At 50.7% G+C, this 16,344-nt stretch overlaps 1 protein-coding gene across 2 annotated transcripts in view; it reads left to right on the top strand.

Moving 5' to 3' along the window:
• The first annotated feature begins 12,598 nt into the window (after nucleotides 1-12,598).
• Nucleotides 12,599-16,344, top strand: part of LOC146863704 (long-chain-fatty-acid--CoA ligase ACSBG2-like) — a 466,937-nt gene continuing 463,191 nt past the window's right edge. The window contains exon 1 of one of the 2 annotated variants that reach the window (XM_085627844.1): nucleotides 12,599-12,732. In XM_085627844.1, the coding sequence (XP_085483970.1) occupies nucleotides 12,726-12,732 (7 nt within the window). In that variant the 5' untranslated portion in view covers nucleotides 12,599-12,725. The remainder of the gene's footprint in view (nucleotides 12,733-16,344) is intronic. The other variant, XM_085627845.1, reaches the window with a different exon arrangement.

The raw sequence follows: 16,344 nt of genomic DNA, 5'->3' as shown, positions 1-16,344 counted from the left end.
AAGGTCTTACTGAGGACACAGCGATCAGCTACACATCTCTCTGCACTCTGCATGCCTGGCCCATTTCCAAATCTGGATCAGCACAGATATCTGGCCCTCACCCACAATCACACAACATTTAGCCACAAAGGACAGTCTCTGTCTACTTAACCTTCTACCAACACATGCAGGCTCTGTGTCTACTTAACCTTCTACCAACACATGCAGGCTCTGTGTCTACTCAACCTTCTACCAACACATGCAGGCTCTGTGTCTACTCATCCTTCTACCAACACATGCAGGCTCTGTGTCTCTGTGTCTACTCAACCTTCTACCAACACATGCAGGCTCTGTGTCTACTCAACCTTCCACCGACACATGCAGGCTCTGTGTCTACTCAACCTTCTACCAACACATGCAGGCTCTGTGTCTACTCAACCTTCTACCAACACATGCAGGCTCTGTGTCTACTCAACCTTCCACCGACACATGCAGGCTCTGTGTCTACTCAACCTTCTACCAACACATGCAGGCTCTGTGTCTACTCAACCTTCTACCAACACATGCAGGCTCTGTGTCTACTCAACCTTCTACCAACACATGCAGGCTCTGTGTCTACTCAACCTTCTACCAACACATGCAGGCTCTGTGTCTACTCAACCTTCTACCAACACATGCAGGCTCTGTGTCTACTCAACCTTCTACCAACACATGCAGGCTCTGGCTTAACATCTGCTGGACATCAAAACAGTGCTAGGGAACCACATCAGTGTCAGTGTCCTTTGTACAGACATACCGCCCACAATAGCAAATCTAATTAGGGTCATGGTGTACGTGACTGACAGCTAATGGGGTTCTGTCCACCTATGCCAGCCTCTTGCTTCCTGCATCGCTGGAGCTATGCTTTAATAGTGTGCAAAGGGCACTGCCCGAGGATGCCTTTCTGGGCAGGAAACACCGGCATCTTTCCTGTATGGTACAAAAATATAATCGGCATAATATAGTCTGATATAAATATTGAGTCCTAAATGTCTTTTTCAAAAATATCACCCATTTGAGTTAATAATAATAGAAAATCTATGCCTATCGGACGGATATTCTTCTAAACGCTTTTTAGGACAAAATATTTATGTCAGACAATCTTTCTGTAGACGATAGTCTAGCACACAACTATTTTTTCCCAAAGGAAAAAAGTGGGAAAATGTCTTTTGCCAAACAAGAAAAGTAGCCAATATGCACACAAAAAAATTGGGCACAGTGCATGCCTTCCACTCCTGGAGTCCAGGTGTTCCTTTCATTGAATATTCCTCTACATTCTCCATTTTCTAATCTAAGATTTTATTTGTCTTTACTCTTTACCAATGCATTTAATAGGGATTGAAGATAAGCCATTGAAACATACAGGATGTAAAATTACATTCCCACATTATTCATGCATCCATATATTTGTCAATGGCCTTGCATGAGTGAGATGTCTGTCTACCTGGTCCCTCTTCTCTCATCCAAGAACACAGTAGAGTTCAGTCATTCCCCTCTTTGGTGAGGAAGGTTTACCACTAACCACCACCATTTCTTTGAATGAAAAGACCACATTTGGTAGGCCGTTGAATCGAGCGGCTACCCTAACTCAAGGTTTGACTGTGTTTTAAGGGGTGTGAGAGTGCTGCTGGTGGGATCTGTCTACCGCTCTGATGGGCGTAATAGCATGTGACTGCTGGTCGGTGAGGGGAGCGGGAGTTCTGTCAGTACCATGAGACTGCTGTTTTGTGGGGAGGTGTCAGAGTGTTTTTGGTGATATGCAACTGCTAGTCTCTGAGGAGTCTGAAAATTCTGTTAGTCGCGTATGACTGCTGGTCTGTGGGGAATGCTTGACTACTGTAAATTATCATAACTTCTTTTCTTTGAGGGTGTGTGAGAGAACTTTTGATAGGACAAGTTTGTGGTTATGTGAGGAGTGTAAGAATGCTACTGGTAGCTTGTGACTGCCACTCGCTAAAGCCTATTGTGTGCTTCTGGTTGACCCTCTACTCTGAGGCACCAGCAACTCATCACTGACCCCAGTCACCCAGCAGGGCAAACCAGTGCTTAATTTGTAAAATATTAAGTGCCAGGGCTGTGAGCTTGCAGCACCCATCGCCCCTGTCATTGCTACCAAAACAACTACTAACCATCTCTCTCGCAGGTAAATGCGACAGTGCAGATTATTCCAGGTCCTCAAAGCTAAAGGAATGGCTGGGGAGGCAGGTATTAGTAATTTTTTAATGTATATGGTTTTTGTAAAAAGCTGTTATAATGTTCATCTCTAAATTACATGAGCAGCGCCACCTTGTGGCTGACTGCCCTAAGTGTGTTGTTGACAATTAGGTGCCGAGCACCGGTGACCAATTAAGTGTCAGTGCTCAGCACCGGAAAGCTCCGGCTCAAATTAAGCACTGGGGCAAACTCTGGATCCAATTGTCTCCAACAGTAATATTATTACCCTTTAACCTCCCTGCTTAATTTTAAAATCCCTTCCTTATGACCCTCCTCTAAAAGCCAAATTCACAAGCTCAACCCAATTAGATCAAGCAAACATATCTTGATTCAAAACATGTAAGAGGCACTTGCACGCTCTCCCCTTGTTCTTGACACTCCCATGTCTGCTGTAGTTTACGCCTTCAATAATTGTGAATATTGTTATGGGGTAAATTGCATTAACAACGCGGTCTAAACCATGCAAGCCATTAAAATGCAAGCATAACAACACTTTCCTTTACCACGCATATGTCTTTACCACGTATATGCTTTTACCACGCATATGCCTTAACCATGCATATTTCTTTACAAAGATTTCCGTTGTAAAGGTGCTATAGGCAAATGCATGGTAAAGACAATCAGCGGTCTAGCATTGGAGCGAGTGGGCAGGGGGTGGGAGGCATTGGGGACTTCCTTCGAACGAAAATGGAAGGAATGATGGCTTGGTGAGTAGTTTTTCAGATTTTAAGGAAAAAAAGAGTCAAATGGTGCATTTTACAGCACAATTGTTTACCCATTTTTGCACAAAGTGAAACCAATGCCATGTGTTTTTGGAAGGGCGCTCATTAAATAGTCTAAAGAATAAAGTTCTGCTACTGGGCTGTACATCCCCATGGGTGTTAGTGGATCATTTACTCATACCCTCCTTTAATGCACTCCTTCTTCCAGCCTTTCTTCCTGTGTTTGTTTTTTCGGTTTCCTTCGGTTTTTCCACTTTTTAAAATTTATTTTCATCCTTTGTTCTTTCTTTTAGCTTGTTTTCTTCCTCTTTAACCTTTACTCGTCCTTTTTTTCTCTCCATTGTTACCTTTTTCTGCTAAACTTGTTGTAGTGGAGTAGGGAATAGAAGCTCCACCCACTGTCCGCCCATTTTTGCCTTTGGCTTGTGTCGTTGTCCTTCCTAAATGCTGGCTTCTGATTCGTAAATAGGTATGTTAGTCCCTCCCTAGTACCACCTCGTCTTCATTTGTCACCTCCCATTGCAATCGTCCCTTTGACTTTGGTTGTTACACGGTATGTGTTATTTATTCTTTAAGCACTATTTTCTTTATCGAGTTCCTCTAACTGCAGGCACAACATGCTTTGGTGCCTTCTTTACAAGTTGTCTGTGCCTTCTTTAACCCCCCCTCCAAGACCACTTTACCGCCCTCTGTGCCTTCTTTACATCCCTCCCTTCCGTTGTCCATGTCTTCTTTAACATCCCCCGCCCTCCCTCCCGTTGTCTGTGCCTTCTTTACCCCCCTCCCTCCCGCCCGTTGTTCGTGCCTTCTTTAACATCCCCCGCCCTCCCTCCCGTTGTCTGTGCCTTCTTTACCCCCCGCCCTCCCTCCCGTTGTTCGTGCCTTCTTTACCCCCCACCCTCCCTCCCGTTGTTCGTGCCTTCTCGTCCCCCCACCCACCCTCCCTCCCGCTGTCCGTGATGCCTACCATTTGCAATATTGTAGGTCTCGCATTTACGCGAGTTCCAGCTATTGGCATTGTAAATGACAATGCGTTTTATTTATGTTTTGGTTTTTAAAACATAAATAAAAGGCATTGTCATTTACAATGCCAATAGCTTAACCCCTTCCCTGCGGGGGTAATTCCCCCACGGTGTGAGGGGTGGGGGGGCCGCAGCGCCGCTGTGCTCGTGACAAGCTCAGCTCGTCATGACTCACAGTGGAGCTGTGCTCATGACGAGCTGAGCTCGTCACGACACCGCCCACTGATTAATTCTCTGGCACAGGCAGGAGAATTAATCGCGCGTGGGCGGGCCGTGGCCGTTATGAAGAGCTCAGCTCGTCATGAGCACAGCTCCACTGTGACTCATGACGAGCTGAGCTCGTCATGAGCACGCAAGAGGTTAAACTTCGTAAATGCGAGCCCAATAGCATTGCAAATGCTTGTTTGCTTTGAATTCAGGGACTTGCAGTCCAGTTTCATGATAGAATAAACAACTCTGTAATCCCCAGAATTTAAAAGAAAAGCCCCGGACTGGAGCTGCACATCATGAATTGACCTGGGCAACTGGACGGGGTTGAAGGTGGCAGACTAGCTATTGTGTGAATGTGATCAATCAGTCAGTATTTGGAAAAAGCACAGCTATGTCACCCCTGGGTGTGTCTGGGCGCTCGGGTCGCTGTGTCTCCGTGGAAAGTCTGCCAGGGAGGGTGCTGTTCAGAGGGGGAGGTGCGGGTGGTTCCAGGTCTCAATCAGACACGCGCTGCTATTGAACACACAGTGCGAGTTATGCTTTTATCAATAGCCCTTTGTAACACGCTCTGTTTATAATAACCCAACGCTTTATCCACGATTTCATCTCTTTCTTTTTCTCATTGCCTTTTTCTTTTCTGCACCCTTTCATCTTCCTCTCGTTTTGATGTTGTTTTTTTTCGTCTTGTAATTTTTTTATTTGAACCCTGCTATGTTTTCCCCTAGTAGCATTCTATTTCCCCCCTGTCATTCTTTCCGTTCTCTTCCCCCGTGGTGATTTCACGCTGCTCTCCTTGTTCCACCGGCGGCCGCAGACATTCCCTCATTGGAGTCACTCCCTCCCGCGCCGCAGTGTCCGGTGGCTGAAGATGCTGACACATCAGTGCATGCGGTCCCTTATGGCACCACCCTGGGGCTTCCTTCCAGCAACGACCCGTGCCATAGCAGCTAGGCTGCAGGATGTCAGTGCAGGGCACGTGGCGTGTGCCCAGCAGTCTCCGCCCACTGTGGTTGGCACGGGTGCACGGACGGAGCGCGAGGCCAGCCGGGGACACGGAGATTCAGCGCGCGCAGCTCCTTCTCGCGGCCCAGCCCTTCCCTCGGGGTCCTATTGGTGATGAGGTCAGGCATTACAAATACAGTGCTTAGTTTGTAAAATTTTAAGTGCCAGGGCTCTGACCAGGAGGCCACTGCAGCTTGCACCACCCATCGCCCTTGTCCTCGCTGCCAAAACAAGTACTAACCATCTCTCTTGCATGTAAATGCGACAGTTCAGATTATTTCAGGTCCCCAAAGCTAAAGGAATGGCTGGGGAGGCAGGTATTAGTAATTTTTTAATGTATATTGTTTTCCTAAACAACTGTTACACTGCTCATCGCTAGATTACATGAGCAGCGCCACCTTGTGGCAGACTGCCCTAAGTGTGATATTGACAATTGGTGAATTAGGTGCCGGTGCCGAGCACCGGAAACCAATTAAGTGCCGGTGCTTAGCACCGGAAAGCTCCGGCTCAAATTAAGCACTGACAAATGTCAATCCGACTGTAAAGGCCAATCATGAGTTACCCGCCTGTGCGTCACTGCGATCGCTCATCTGGCACGTGCTGTACCAGGAGTGAATTCCCCGTGTGTGATCCTCGTCACTCCCTGAAGCCGCGGCTCGTCCTCCCGAGTCCACCCTCTCCCCTTGCGCCCTGCCACGCGCTGCCCAGGGGAGGCCTTAGCTCTAGGTGAAGTCTCAGTAAAACTGTCTAATGCCTATGATCCCGGAGTCCCAATGACGAGAACAGATACACGCCCTCGTGCCATAGTCCAGACTACAGACAGCTAACTGGGAAGACAGACAGACAGGCGGCAGGCAGGTAGATAGACAGAGGCAGGCAAGCAGTAAGACAGGCACACAGTTAGGCAGACAGACAGACAGACAGACAGACAGACAGACAGACAGACAGAGAGAGATAGATAGATAGATAGATAGATAGATAGATAGATAGATAGATAGATAGATAGATAGATAGATAGATAGATTCCTTTGAAGAGGTCTGCTCCTGAAACTTCCTCTCATCTCCCATCATAGGGCCCTGCCCTCCTGAGTATCTCTAATGACTGTAATCTGAGGCCTTGGAGTCAGAATCAAGTATCATACATGTTGCCTTAGTATTAATATGTACGATGGTGGAGTCTCAAAGCTCCTATGCCAGGGCGCACTCTCGACACCCTTCATAACAATACTCTGAAGGATAAGTATGCACACAGGCATCAGCCGCATCAGTACTCTTCATACACCAACTCCCAGCTCAGGATCCAGCATCAGTACTCTTTAGAGTCACCATCCCCATCAGTACTCCTACGAGTAAACATCCCAACATCGAGATCAGTTCCCTCGTAGCAAATATCCAAATCAGTACTCTTCAGAGTCAACATCCGCATCAGTGGTTTTCAGAATGCGCATCTAGATCAGTGCTGTTCACAGCCAATATCCAGATCAGTACCCTTCACAGCTTCAGAGTCAACATCCGCATCAGAGTAAACATCTCAACATCGGGATCAGTACTCCTCAGAGTCAACATCCCAACATCGGGATCAGTACTCCTCAGAGTCAACATCCCAACATCGGGATCAGTACTCCTCAGAGTCAACATCCAGATCACTACTCCTCAGAGTAAACATCTCAACATCGGGATCAGTACCCTCAGAGCCAACATCCGGATCATTACTCCTCAGAGTAAACATCTCAACATCGGGATCAGTACCCTCAGAGCCAACATCTGGATCATTACTCCTCAGAGTAAACATCTCAACATCGGGATCAGTACCCTCAGAGCCAACATCCAGATCAGTACTCCTAGGAGTAAACATCCCAACATCGGGATCAGTACTCCTCAGAGCCAACATCCAGATCACTATTCCTCAGAGTAAACATCTCAACATCGGGATCAGTACCCTCACAGCCAACATCCGGATCATTACTCCTCAGAGTAAACATCTCAACATCGGGATCAGTACTCCTCAGAGTCAACATCCCAACATCGGGATCAGTACTCCTCAGAGTCAACATCCAGATCACTACTCCTCAGAGTAAACATCTCAACATCGGGATCAGTACTCCTCAGAGTCAACATCTCAACATCGGGATCAGTACTCCTCAGAGTCAACATCCCAACATCGGGATCAATACTCCTCAGAGTCAACATCCAGATCACTACTCCTCAGAGTAAACATCTCAAAATCGGGATCAGTACCCTCAGAGCCAACATCCGGATCATTACTCCTCAGAGTAAACATCTCAACATCGGGATCAGTACCCTCAGAGCCAACATCCAGATCAGTACTCCTAGGAGTAAACATCCCAACATCGGGATCAGTACTCCTCAGAGCCAACATCCGGATCATTACTCCTCAGAGTAAACATCTCAACATTGGGATCAGTACCCTCAGAGCCAACATCCAGATCAGTACTCCTCAGAGTAAACTTCCCAACATCAAGATCAGTACCCTCAGAGCCAACATCCGGATCATTACTCCTCAGAGTAAACATCTCAACATCGGGATCAGTACCCTCAGAGCCAACATCCAGATCAGTACTCCTAGGAGTAAACATCCCAACATCGGGATCAGTAGCCTCAGAGCCAACATCCGGATCATTACTCCTCAGAGTAAACATCTCAACATCGGGATCAGTACTCCTCAGAGTCAATATTCAGATCAGTACTCCTCAGAGTAAACATCTCAACATCGGGATCAGTACCCTCAGAGCCAACATCCAGATCAGTACCCTTCACAGCTTCAGAGTCAACATCCGGTTCAGAGTAAACATTCAAACATCGGGATCAGTACCCCTCAGAGGCAACATCTGGGTCAGTACTCCTCAGAGTAAACATCCCAGCATCGGGATCAGTACCCAACAGAGTCAATATCCAGTTCAGTACTCCTAGTAGTAAAAATCCCAACATTGCGATCAGTACCCTCAGAGCCAAAATCCAGATCAGTACTCCACAGAGTCAGCATGCGGATCAGTACTCCAGTATTCCCAGACGTGGGACCCGTGCTCACTACACCACTGGAGTCAAGCTATCCTGGCTGATGACGGCTGATAGCCAGAAACCGGTCCTAGGATGCTTGATTCCGGTCCAGGGAAGACATGGCTGGGCAGTTCGGGCTGGACTGTTCCCATGAGGCACAGGGTCAAGACTGATTTGCATATTGCCATGTCTAAACTGGGGTGGTGTAGTGGGCAAAAGAACGATGGATTTAACCCAGATCTCTTGACTGGGGGAGAATGTCTGCATTGTCAGCATTCCGTCCATCATTTGTTTGTTGTAATGCGGATCAGTACTCTTCAGAGTCAAAATCTGAGTGTGCTGAGGCTGCTATATTTTGGTCCCTTGCGGTGTGTTCAGACGACTGGTGCTCTCGCTTCAGAGCTATCCTCCCTCTAGCAGGAGGCTCCTGCAATCCAGCAGTACTCTCAGGAATGCAAGGAATAAGCCCATCTGATGTAAACTACAGCACCTTCCAGGTACCAGGTCATATTTCCCTCACACCCTAGAAAGGAGTTGCAATCAGTTGCAAATGAGGTGTTCAGGAGAGAATGCAATCTGTCCTTTTGGGTGTCCTCCGCCCCCAGGCATTGATGTCAACAGGCACTGTTTGTGGAGTTTCCTCCAAAGCATGTCCTTCTCCTGGCACTGCTCATGGCACAGAGACTTCTCGTCTCCCCTGGTGGACAGTATTCGGAGACATGGGCACTGTCTGAGGTACCACCATGAGCTTCATCTCACCACACGCAGCTTCTGTACTTGCAGAAATACTTACAGAGGCAATCTCCACCCCTACCCAGCCTGTGGACCACCCCTAAAGAGGTAGCCTCCTCCCCTGCCCGGCCTGTGTGCCGCCCCTACAGAGGTAATCTCCACCCCTGCCCGGCCTGTGTGCCGCCCCTACAGAGGTAATCTCCACCCCTGCCCGGCCTGTGTGCCGCCCCTACAGAGGTAATCTCCACCCCTGCCCGGCCTGTGTGCCGCCCCTACAGAGGTAATCTCCACCCCTGCCCGGCCTGTGGGCCGCCCCTACAGAGCTATTCTCCAACCCTGCCCGGCCTGTGGGCGGCTCCTACAGAGATATCCTCCACTCCTACCCGACCTGTGGGCCGCCCCTACAGAGGTAATATCCACCCCTACCTGGCATGTAGGCTGCCCCTACAGAGGTAGTCTCCAACCCTGCCCGGCCTGTGGGCCGCCCCTACAGAGATATCCTCCACTCCTACCGGCCTGTGGGCCGCCATTATCCAGCCTGTGGGCTGCACACTATAAAGGGTCTCCCCTATGAGTTATTTTTAAGGTCTGGGAGAAAGGGGGAGACAACAATCATTAATCAACCCAAGCAACTCCCACTGGACATATATTGCTTTTGTGTAGGCTGACTGCAGCTCAATGGGGCTGTTCGCAATGAGTACATAATAAACATACAGTTTTTGTTATAATTTTTGTACATAAAAAGTATTTGTTAGAAATCATTATTTCATCATTCATATCAAAAATAGTAAAAATATTCATTTTATCTATAATCTCCTTCCATATTTCTTTCATATGAATAAACAACAATTTCATCTAATACACAAAGTCACCATAGGCATTGTTGTTTTGACATGGACAATGCTATATGTGTCATTCAGATACATATGTATAACCCCTACAAATTGACCACACTTGCATACCGTCCTCTCACACCAATATACATTCTCATTCATTCAACAAACCATGTGCTCCCCTCCCAAGATCGCGTACACTATAATGGTCACCGTAAAGACAGCTGTACTACAGTCTCCGTGACAGTGTTGCGGGTCAGGTGCAGTGGTAGAAGTGGACGGGATCGGAAGGGCACGGTGTGCCCCTACTTTTTAAATTTATTACAGTCCGTTCCCCTACTTCTTTTTATTAAAAAAGCATCCCAGGACAGCTGGACTGGTCCATACTTAAAAATGATAGCTTGATCATTCAGCCGTGCCCCCTCTGTGGGGCATATCGAGGAAGGCCTCTGCGGTGCCCATGACCTCCTCCCCCTTCTCCTCTGTATATGGAGACAGGGGCCTTCGAAGCAACACTGAAAGGGCCGTCAATCTAAAGTTAGCGCAAAAACTGCTACTTCCGATGGCCCTGCTGCTGCAGTTATTTACAGCTCATTTACTGCCCACGCCTCCTGCCTGCCTCCACTGTGACCAAAACAATGGTCACAGCAGGATGCTGTGGGGCCTCGCCCTTTCTAGCCACACCTCTGACTCCGCCCACTGACCTAATCCTCTGGTTTTTCCTGCCCCTGATTCTCCACCCATAGTTCCCCTACTTTTTTTCTGCCACTTCGACCACTGGTCAGGTGTCACATATCCAGGTCAACGCATGTTTCGGTGGGTATTGTTACTTTTAAACCACCTTCTCCAGGACCACAAGTACAACAAATATAGGCGAGTGGTTGGGGTATAGTCTCAAGATGTGCAAATAATATTTTAATATTTTTGCACATTGGAAAAATGCCTGTCCGCTATTGTATTTTTCTGCAGATCTCAAGTTGTTCAAAACATGGGAAAGACCACGCAAGTTCACGCTATGTGGGTACTTTGTCCATTAGCGTCTGTACTTTTCTTTGTCAGGTCAACGGTGCATGAAGAAAGTCCTTAGTAGCCATTAATCGGATATTGTGTGCATCCAAGACACCTGAATGGAGTCCTTCTTCCGCAATCCTTTTTCCCAAAGTTCAGGATAAAATGATCCACTGGTATGGATACCTGTGCCTCCAGGTGGGGATGGGTGATGAAAAAGGCTTCACTGAATTTCGAAGTCCAGACAGACGTGAAATCCACCCTCGGAGCCTGTGGGCTGTCCTACAAAGGTGACCTCCCCCCTGCTCAGCTTGTGGGATGCCCCAACAGAGATAACCTCCACCCCTGTCCAGCCTGTGGGCCGCCCCTAAAAAGGTAACCTCCACCCCTGCCCAGCCGGCGGGCCGCCCCTACAAAGGTAACCTCCACCCCTGCCCAGCCGGCGGGCCTCCCCTACAGAGGTGATCACTATCCCTGCCCACCATGTGGGCCGCCCCTACAGAGGTGATCACTATCCCAGCCCACCATGTGGGTCGCCCCTACAGAGGTCATCACTATCCCTGCCCACCATGTGGGCCGCCCCTACAGAGGTGATCACTATCCCTGCCCACCATGTGGGCCGCCCCTACAGGGATAACCTCCACCCCTGTCCAGCCCATTGGCCGTCCCTACAAAGGTAACCTCCACCCCTGCCCAGCCGGCGGGCCTCCCCTACAGAGGTGATCACTATCCCTGCCCACCATGTGGGCCGCCCCTACAGAGGTGATCACTATCCCTGCCCACCATGTGGGTCGCCCCTACAGAGGTCATCACTATCCCTGCCCACCATGTGGGCCGCCCCTACAGAGGTGATCACTATCCCTGCCCACCATGTGGGCCGCCCCTACAGGGATAACCTCCACCCCTGTCCAGCCCATTGGCCGTCCCTACAAAGGTAACCTCCATCCCTGCCCAGCCTGTGGACCGCCCCTACAGAGGCAATCTCCACCCCTACGCTGCATGTGGGCCACCCCTACAAAGGTAACCTCCACCCCTACCCAGCCTGTGGGCCGCCCCTAAAGAGGTAACCTCCTCCCCTGCCCAACCTGTGGGCTGCCCCTACAGAGGTGATCTCCACCCCTGCCCGGCCTGTGGGCTGCTCTACAGAGGTGATCTCCACCCCTGCCCGGCTTGTGGGCCGCCCCTACACAGATAACCTCCACCCCAGCCCAGCCAGTGGGCCGCCCCTACAGGGGTAATCTCCACCCCTTCCTTCCAGTCTGTGGGATGCCCCTACAGAGGTAATCTTCACCCCTGCCTGGCCTGTGGGCCGCCCCTACACAGGTAACCTCCACCCCTGTCCATTCTGTGGGCCGCCCCTACAGAGGTAATCTCCACCCCTTCCCTCCAGTCTGTGGGCGGCCCCTACAGAGGTAATCTCCACCCCTGCCCGGCCTGTGGGCCGCCCCTACAGAGGTGATCTCCACCCCTGCCCGGTGTGGGCTGCCCCTACAGAGGTGATCTCCACTCCTGCCCTGTGTGGACTGGCCCTACAGAGGTGATCTCCACCCCTGCCCGGTTTGGGCCACCCCTACAGGGGTGATCTCCAGCCCAGCCTGTGCGTTGCCCCTACAGAGGTGATCTCCACCCCAGCCCAGCCTGTGGGTCGCCCCTACAGGGGCGATAAGCTTCAGGATGCTTGAAACAGATATGATGACGGGAGGGGCAGAACCCCCTGAGCTGTGAAAACTCCCAGCGGTTGCTCAATCAGACGATGTTAGCCTTATTTGCACTCGTAAAGGGAGGGCAGAGAAACCAGCCAAACACTATCGACAGAGACTGTTCTTTCGACACCCAGGGCTCCTGGCAGTAACTGGGACAGGACAGTCTCACAGAAGAGGACTGCCTGAGAGTGCACGAGCGTCACGCTAGCATCCCCTGAAGGCTGCCCAACTGCTGGAAGGAGAATGGATGGTAGGTGGCTCAGCGAGCTGGCACCACGCAGAGCCCTTTCACTGCACTCCTCGACATTTAGGGAACCTAAGTATGGATTTTTTTTCCAAAGTGGGTTTCTTTTCTTATATCCCCGGAGGTCATGAGCTCTCCGCTGATGATCGAGGGCGTCCGTACTAATAGTATTTTAAATTAAGATAGATAGATAGATAGATAGATAGATAGATAGATAGATAAATAGATAGATAGATAGATAGACAGACAGACAGACAGACAGACAGACAGACAGACAGACAGACAGACAGACAGACAGACAGACAGATAGATAGATAGATAGATAGATAGATAGATAGACAGAAAGACAGACAGACGATAGATAGATAGATAGATAGATAGATAGATAGATAGATAGATAGATGGATAGATGGATGGATGGGTATGTGAGTGGATGGAGGGATGGATTGAAGGGTGGGTGGGGGATGGATGGGTAGATGGATGGATGGATGGATGGATGGGTGGGAGCAATGGATGGGTCGGTGGATGCATGGATGGATAGATTGGTGGTTGGGTGGGTGGGTGGATGGATGGATGGATGGATGAATGGGTAGGTGGGTGGGTGGGATGGATGGATGAATGTGTGGGTGGATGCATGGATGGATGGATGTTTAGCAGCAGGTGTTTTAAGGTCTGTGTTGGGCCATAGAGAGAGTTCAGGGTCCAGCGGGCTTCAGTTATTTGTTCTCTGTGTGCAGAGACATTTCGCGAGGATCCGAGCATTAAGGGACACGTCATTCATTCCTGTATAAAAGACAAACACGCATTCGCCCAGAAGCCAACTGTTGAAACCTGCTCTTCGCCCTTAGCCTATATTCTAGTGTTGACAAGCATGCCCTGAGATGTCCTTATGTAGTATCTCTGTGGTAGGTTTCTGTGGTGTGGCGCAATGGTTGATCATTTTAATTCTAGGGTTATAGGAGTGGGAGGGGCTTTGCTGCGCCTTGATGTATTCTCTATGACAGGTAAAGGTGCCTACAGGAAGTTTTTTTAAATCTTTCACTTGTTTGAGATGTCTCACCGTGACATCACAAATCAATCATAACCGTGCATGTATCAAATTGTCAGATAAAATATATATTCCATAACCAGGTGTATCTCTTCTTGCGTCCATTCCCGGGATGGGGATGGAAGATGGAGCTACACTAGAGGTAAGAACTGCGACCACCAGGCCTGGACCTTTCTGTCCCTCATCTCCTGGACCCCTATGCTGTTCTTTGGCTGGAGAGGCACGAGGGATTCACCGTTACCTGCCCATGATGTACCGCCCACTCGATGACCACTCCTTCCCAGTCAACCCTCAAAGGACATGAAATGTGAATAAGCAAAGAATTGGGCTGTTCCCCCCCACACATTCCCAAGCCCACGCCCTGCTGCACTGGGCTGTCCCCCCTCCACACCTTCTCATGCCCACGCCCTGCTGCACTGGGCTGTTCCCCCTCCACACATTCCCAAGCCCACGCCCTGCTGCACTGGGCTGTCCCCCCTCCACACATTCCCAAGCCCATGCCCTGCTGCACTGGACTGTTCCCCCTCCACACATTCCTAAGCCCACGCCCTGCTGCACTGGGCTGTCCCCCCTCCACACATTCCCAAGCCCATGCCCTGCTGCACTGGACTGTTCCCCCTCCACACATTCCTAAGCCCACGCCCTGCTGCACTGGGCTGTCCCCCCTCCACACATTCCCAAGCCCATGCCCTGCTGCACTGGACTGTTCCCCCTCCACACATTCCCAAGCCCATGGCCTGCTGCACTGGGCTGTCCCCCCTCCACACATTCCCAAGCCCACGGCTTGCTGCACTGGGCTGGTCCCCCCTCCACACCTTCCGAAGCCCACGCCCTGCTTCACTGGGCTGTCCCCCCTCCACACCTACCCGAGCCCACGCCCTGCTGCACTGGGCTGGTCCCCCCTCCACACCTTCCGAAGCCCACGCCCTGCTGCACTGGGCTGTCCCCCCTCCACACATTCCCAAGCCCACGCCCTGCTTCACTGGGCTGTTCCCCCTCCACACATTCCCAAGCCCATGGCCTGCTGGACTGGGCTGTCCCCCCTCCACACATTCCCAAGCCCACGGCTTGCTGCACTGGGCTGGTCCCCCCTCCACACCTTCCGAAGCCCACGCCCTGCTTCACTGGGCTGTCCCCCCTCCACACCTACCCGAGCCCACGCCCTGCTGCACTGGGCTGGTCCCCCCTCCACACCTTCCGAAGCCCACGCCCTGCTGCACTGGGCTGTCCCCCCTCCACACATTCCCAAGCCCACGCCCTGCTTCACTGGGCTGTTCCCCCTCCACACATTCCCAAGCCCACGCCCTGCTTCACTGGGCTGTCCCCCCTCCACACATTCCCAAGCCCACGCCCTGCTTCACTGGGCTGTCCCCCCTCCACAGCTTCCCAAGCCCACGCCCTGCTTCACTGGACTGTTCCCCCTCCACACCTTCCCGAACCCACGCCCTGCTTCACTGGACTGTTCCCCCTCCACACCTTCCCAAGCCCACGCCCTGCTTCACTGGGCTGTCCCCCCTCCACACCTTCCCAAGCCCACGCCCTGCTTCACTGGACTGTTCCCCCTCCACACCTTCCCGAACCCACGCCCTGCTTCACTGGGCTGTTCCCCCTCCACACATTCCCAAGCCCACGGCTTGCTGCACTGGGATGACCCCCCTCCCCCCCCACACCTTCCCAAGCCCACGCCCTGCTGTACAGCACCCTCAGTAGGGTGGGCGGAAGAGATGGGAAGGTGATAGGACAGGAAGGGCTTCTGCATAAAATACAGATCTGTACCCCAGCCCTGACTGCCCGACTGCTTGTGAAACTGCTTTTTGTTAGCCTCACAACCATTCAAGTGTACATAACCTGTTCTGTGACCTTGAGGGGCGCACCAAGGATGCCCCTGTAATAACATAGGGCTACTGTCAATGTCCAGGGCTCATCACGGGAAGCAGGCTGGCAGAGTACAGTATTTTGTGAATTACTAGTCATGTCCACACATTTTCTTTTGTACTGGAGGAGTGTGCCCTCCACTGACCTCACTTGTGTGACCACATGAATGTTCTTCTGAGATTCCATGCCCGTGTTGCGTGCCTATGTGTGGTGGATGTGTGGCATACGTGTCATATTAAGACTATATACGGTTGGAGCCTGAGTGGTGGGACCAGTGGGACTCATTTTGGATTCTCCCTGGTAAGCATGATACATATGGAGGGTGACTGCACCTTCCTCATACAGCAGCTGTGCATTGACTGAGTTTCTGTAACTAGCAGATGGAGATATGGACACTAAATTGATGTAGGTTGGAGAAACAAAATCAGTGAGTTCCTTGGTAGCATGGGGCTGCTGTTTAGGTCTTGCTGAGTACTGCATATGTAGTCAGGAGGTAGGGGTGAGGGGTGGTGAGCAGTCACTTTTATTCAAAGTGAGGCAGTTCGAGGTAGGGACTGCCCTTTGCCCTCTCCCTGTTTACTGCTTCAGGAAGACTGATGACAGAGATTTCACACATCTACCGCTTTAAAAACAAGCATTGGCATAGCCAATAGGTCTCGCCTTTGGGACCTTATAAGTGTTTAGCCATGCAACAG

The sequence above is a fragment of the Triturus cristatus genome, chromosome 2_1 (genome assembly GCF_964204655.1).
Source record: "Triturus cristatus chromosome 2_1, aTriCri1.1, whole genome shotgun sequence".
Lineage (NCBI taxonomy): Eukaryota > Metazoa > Chordata > Amphibia > Caudata > Salamandridae > Triturus > Triturus cristatus.
Note: the sequence above shows the minus strand (reverse complement) of the source record. Positions and strands in the feature narration are given on the sequence as shown.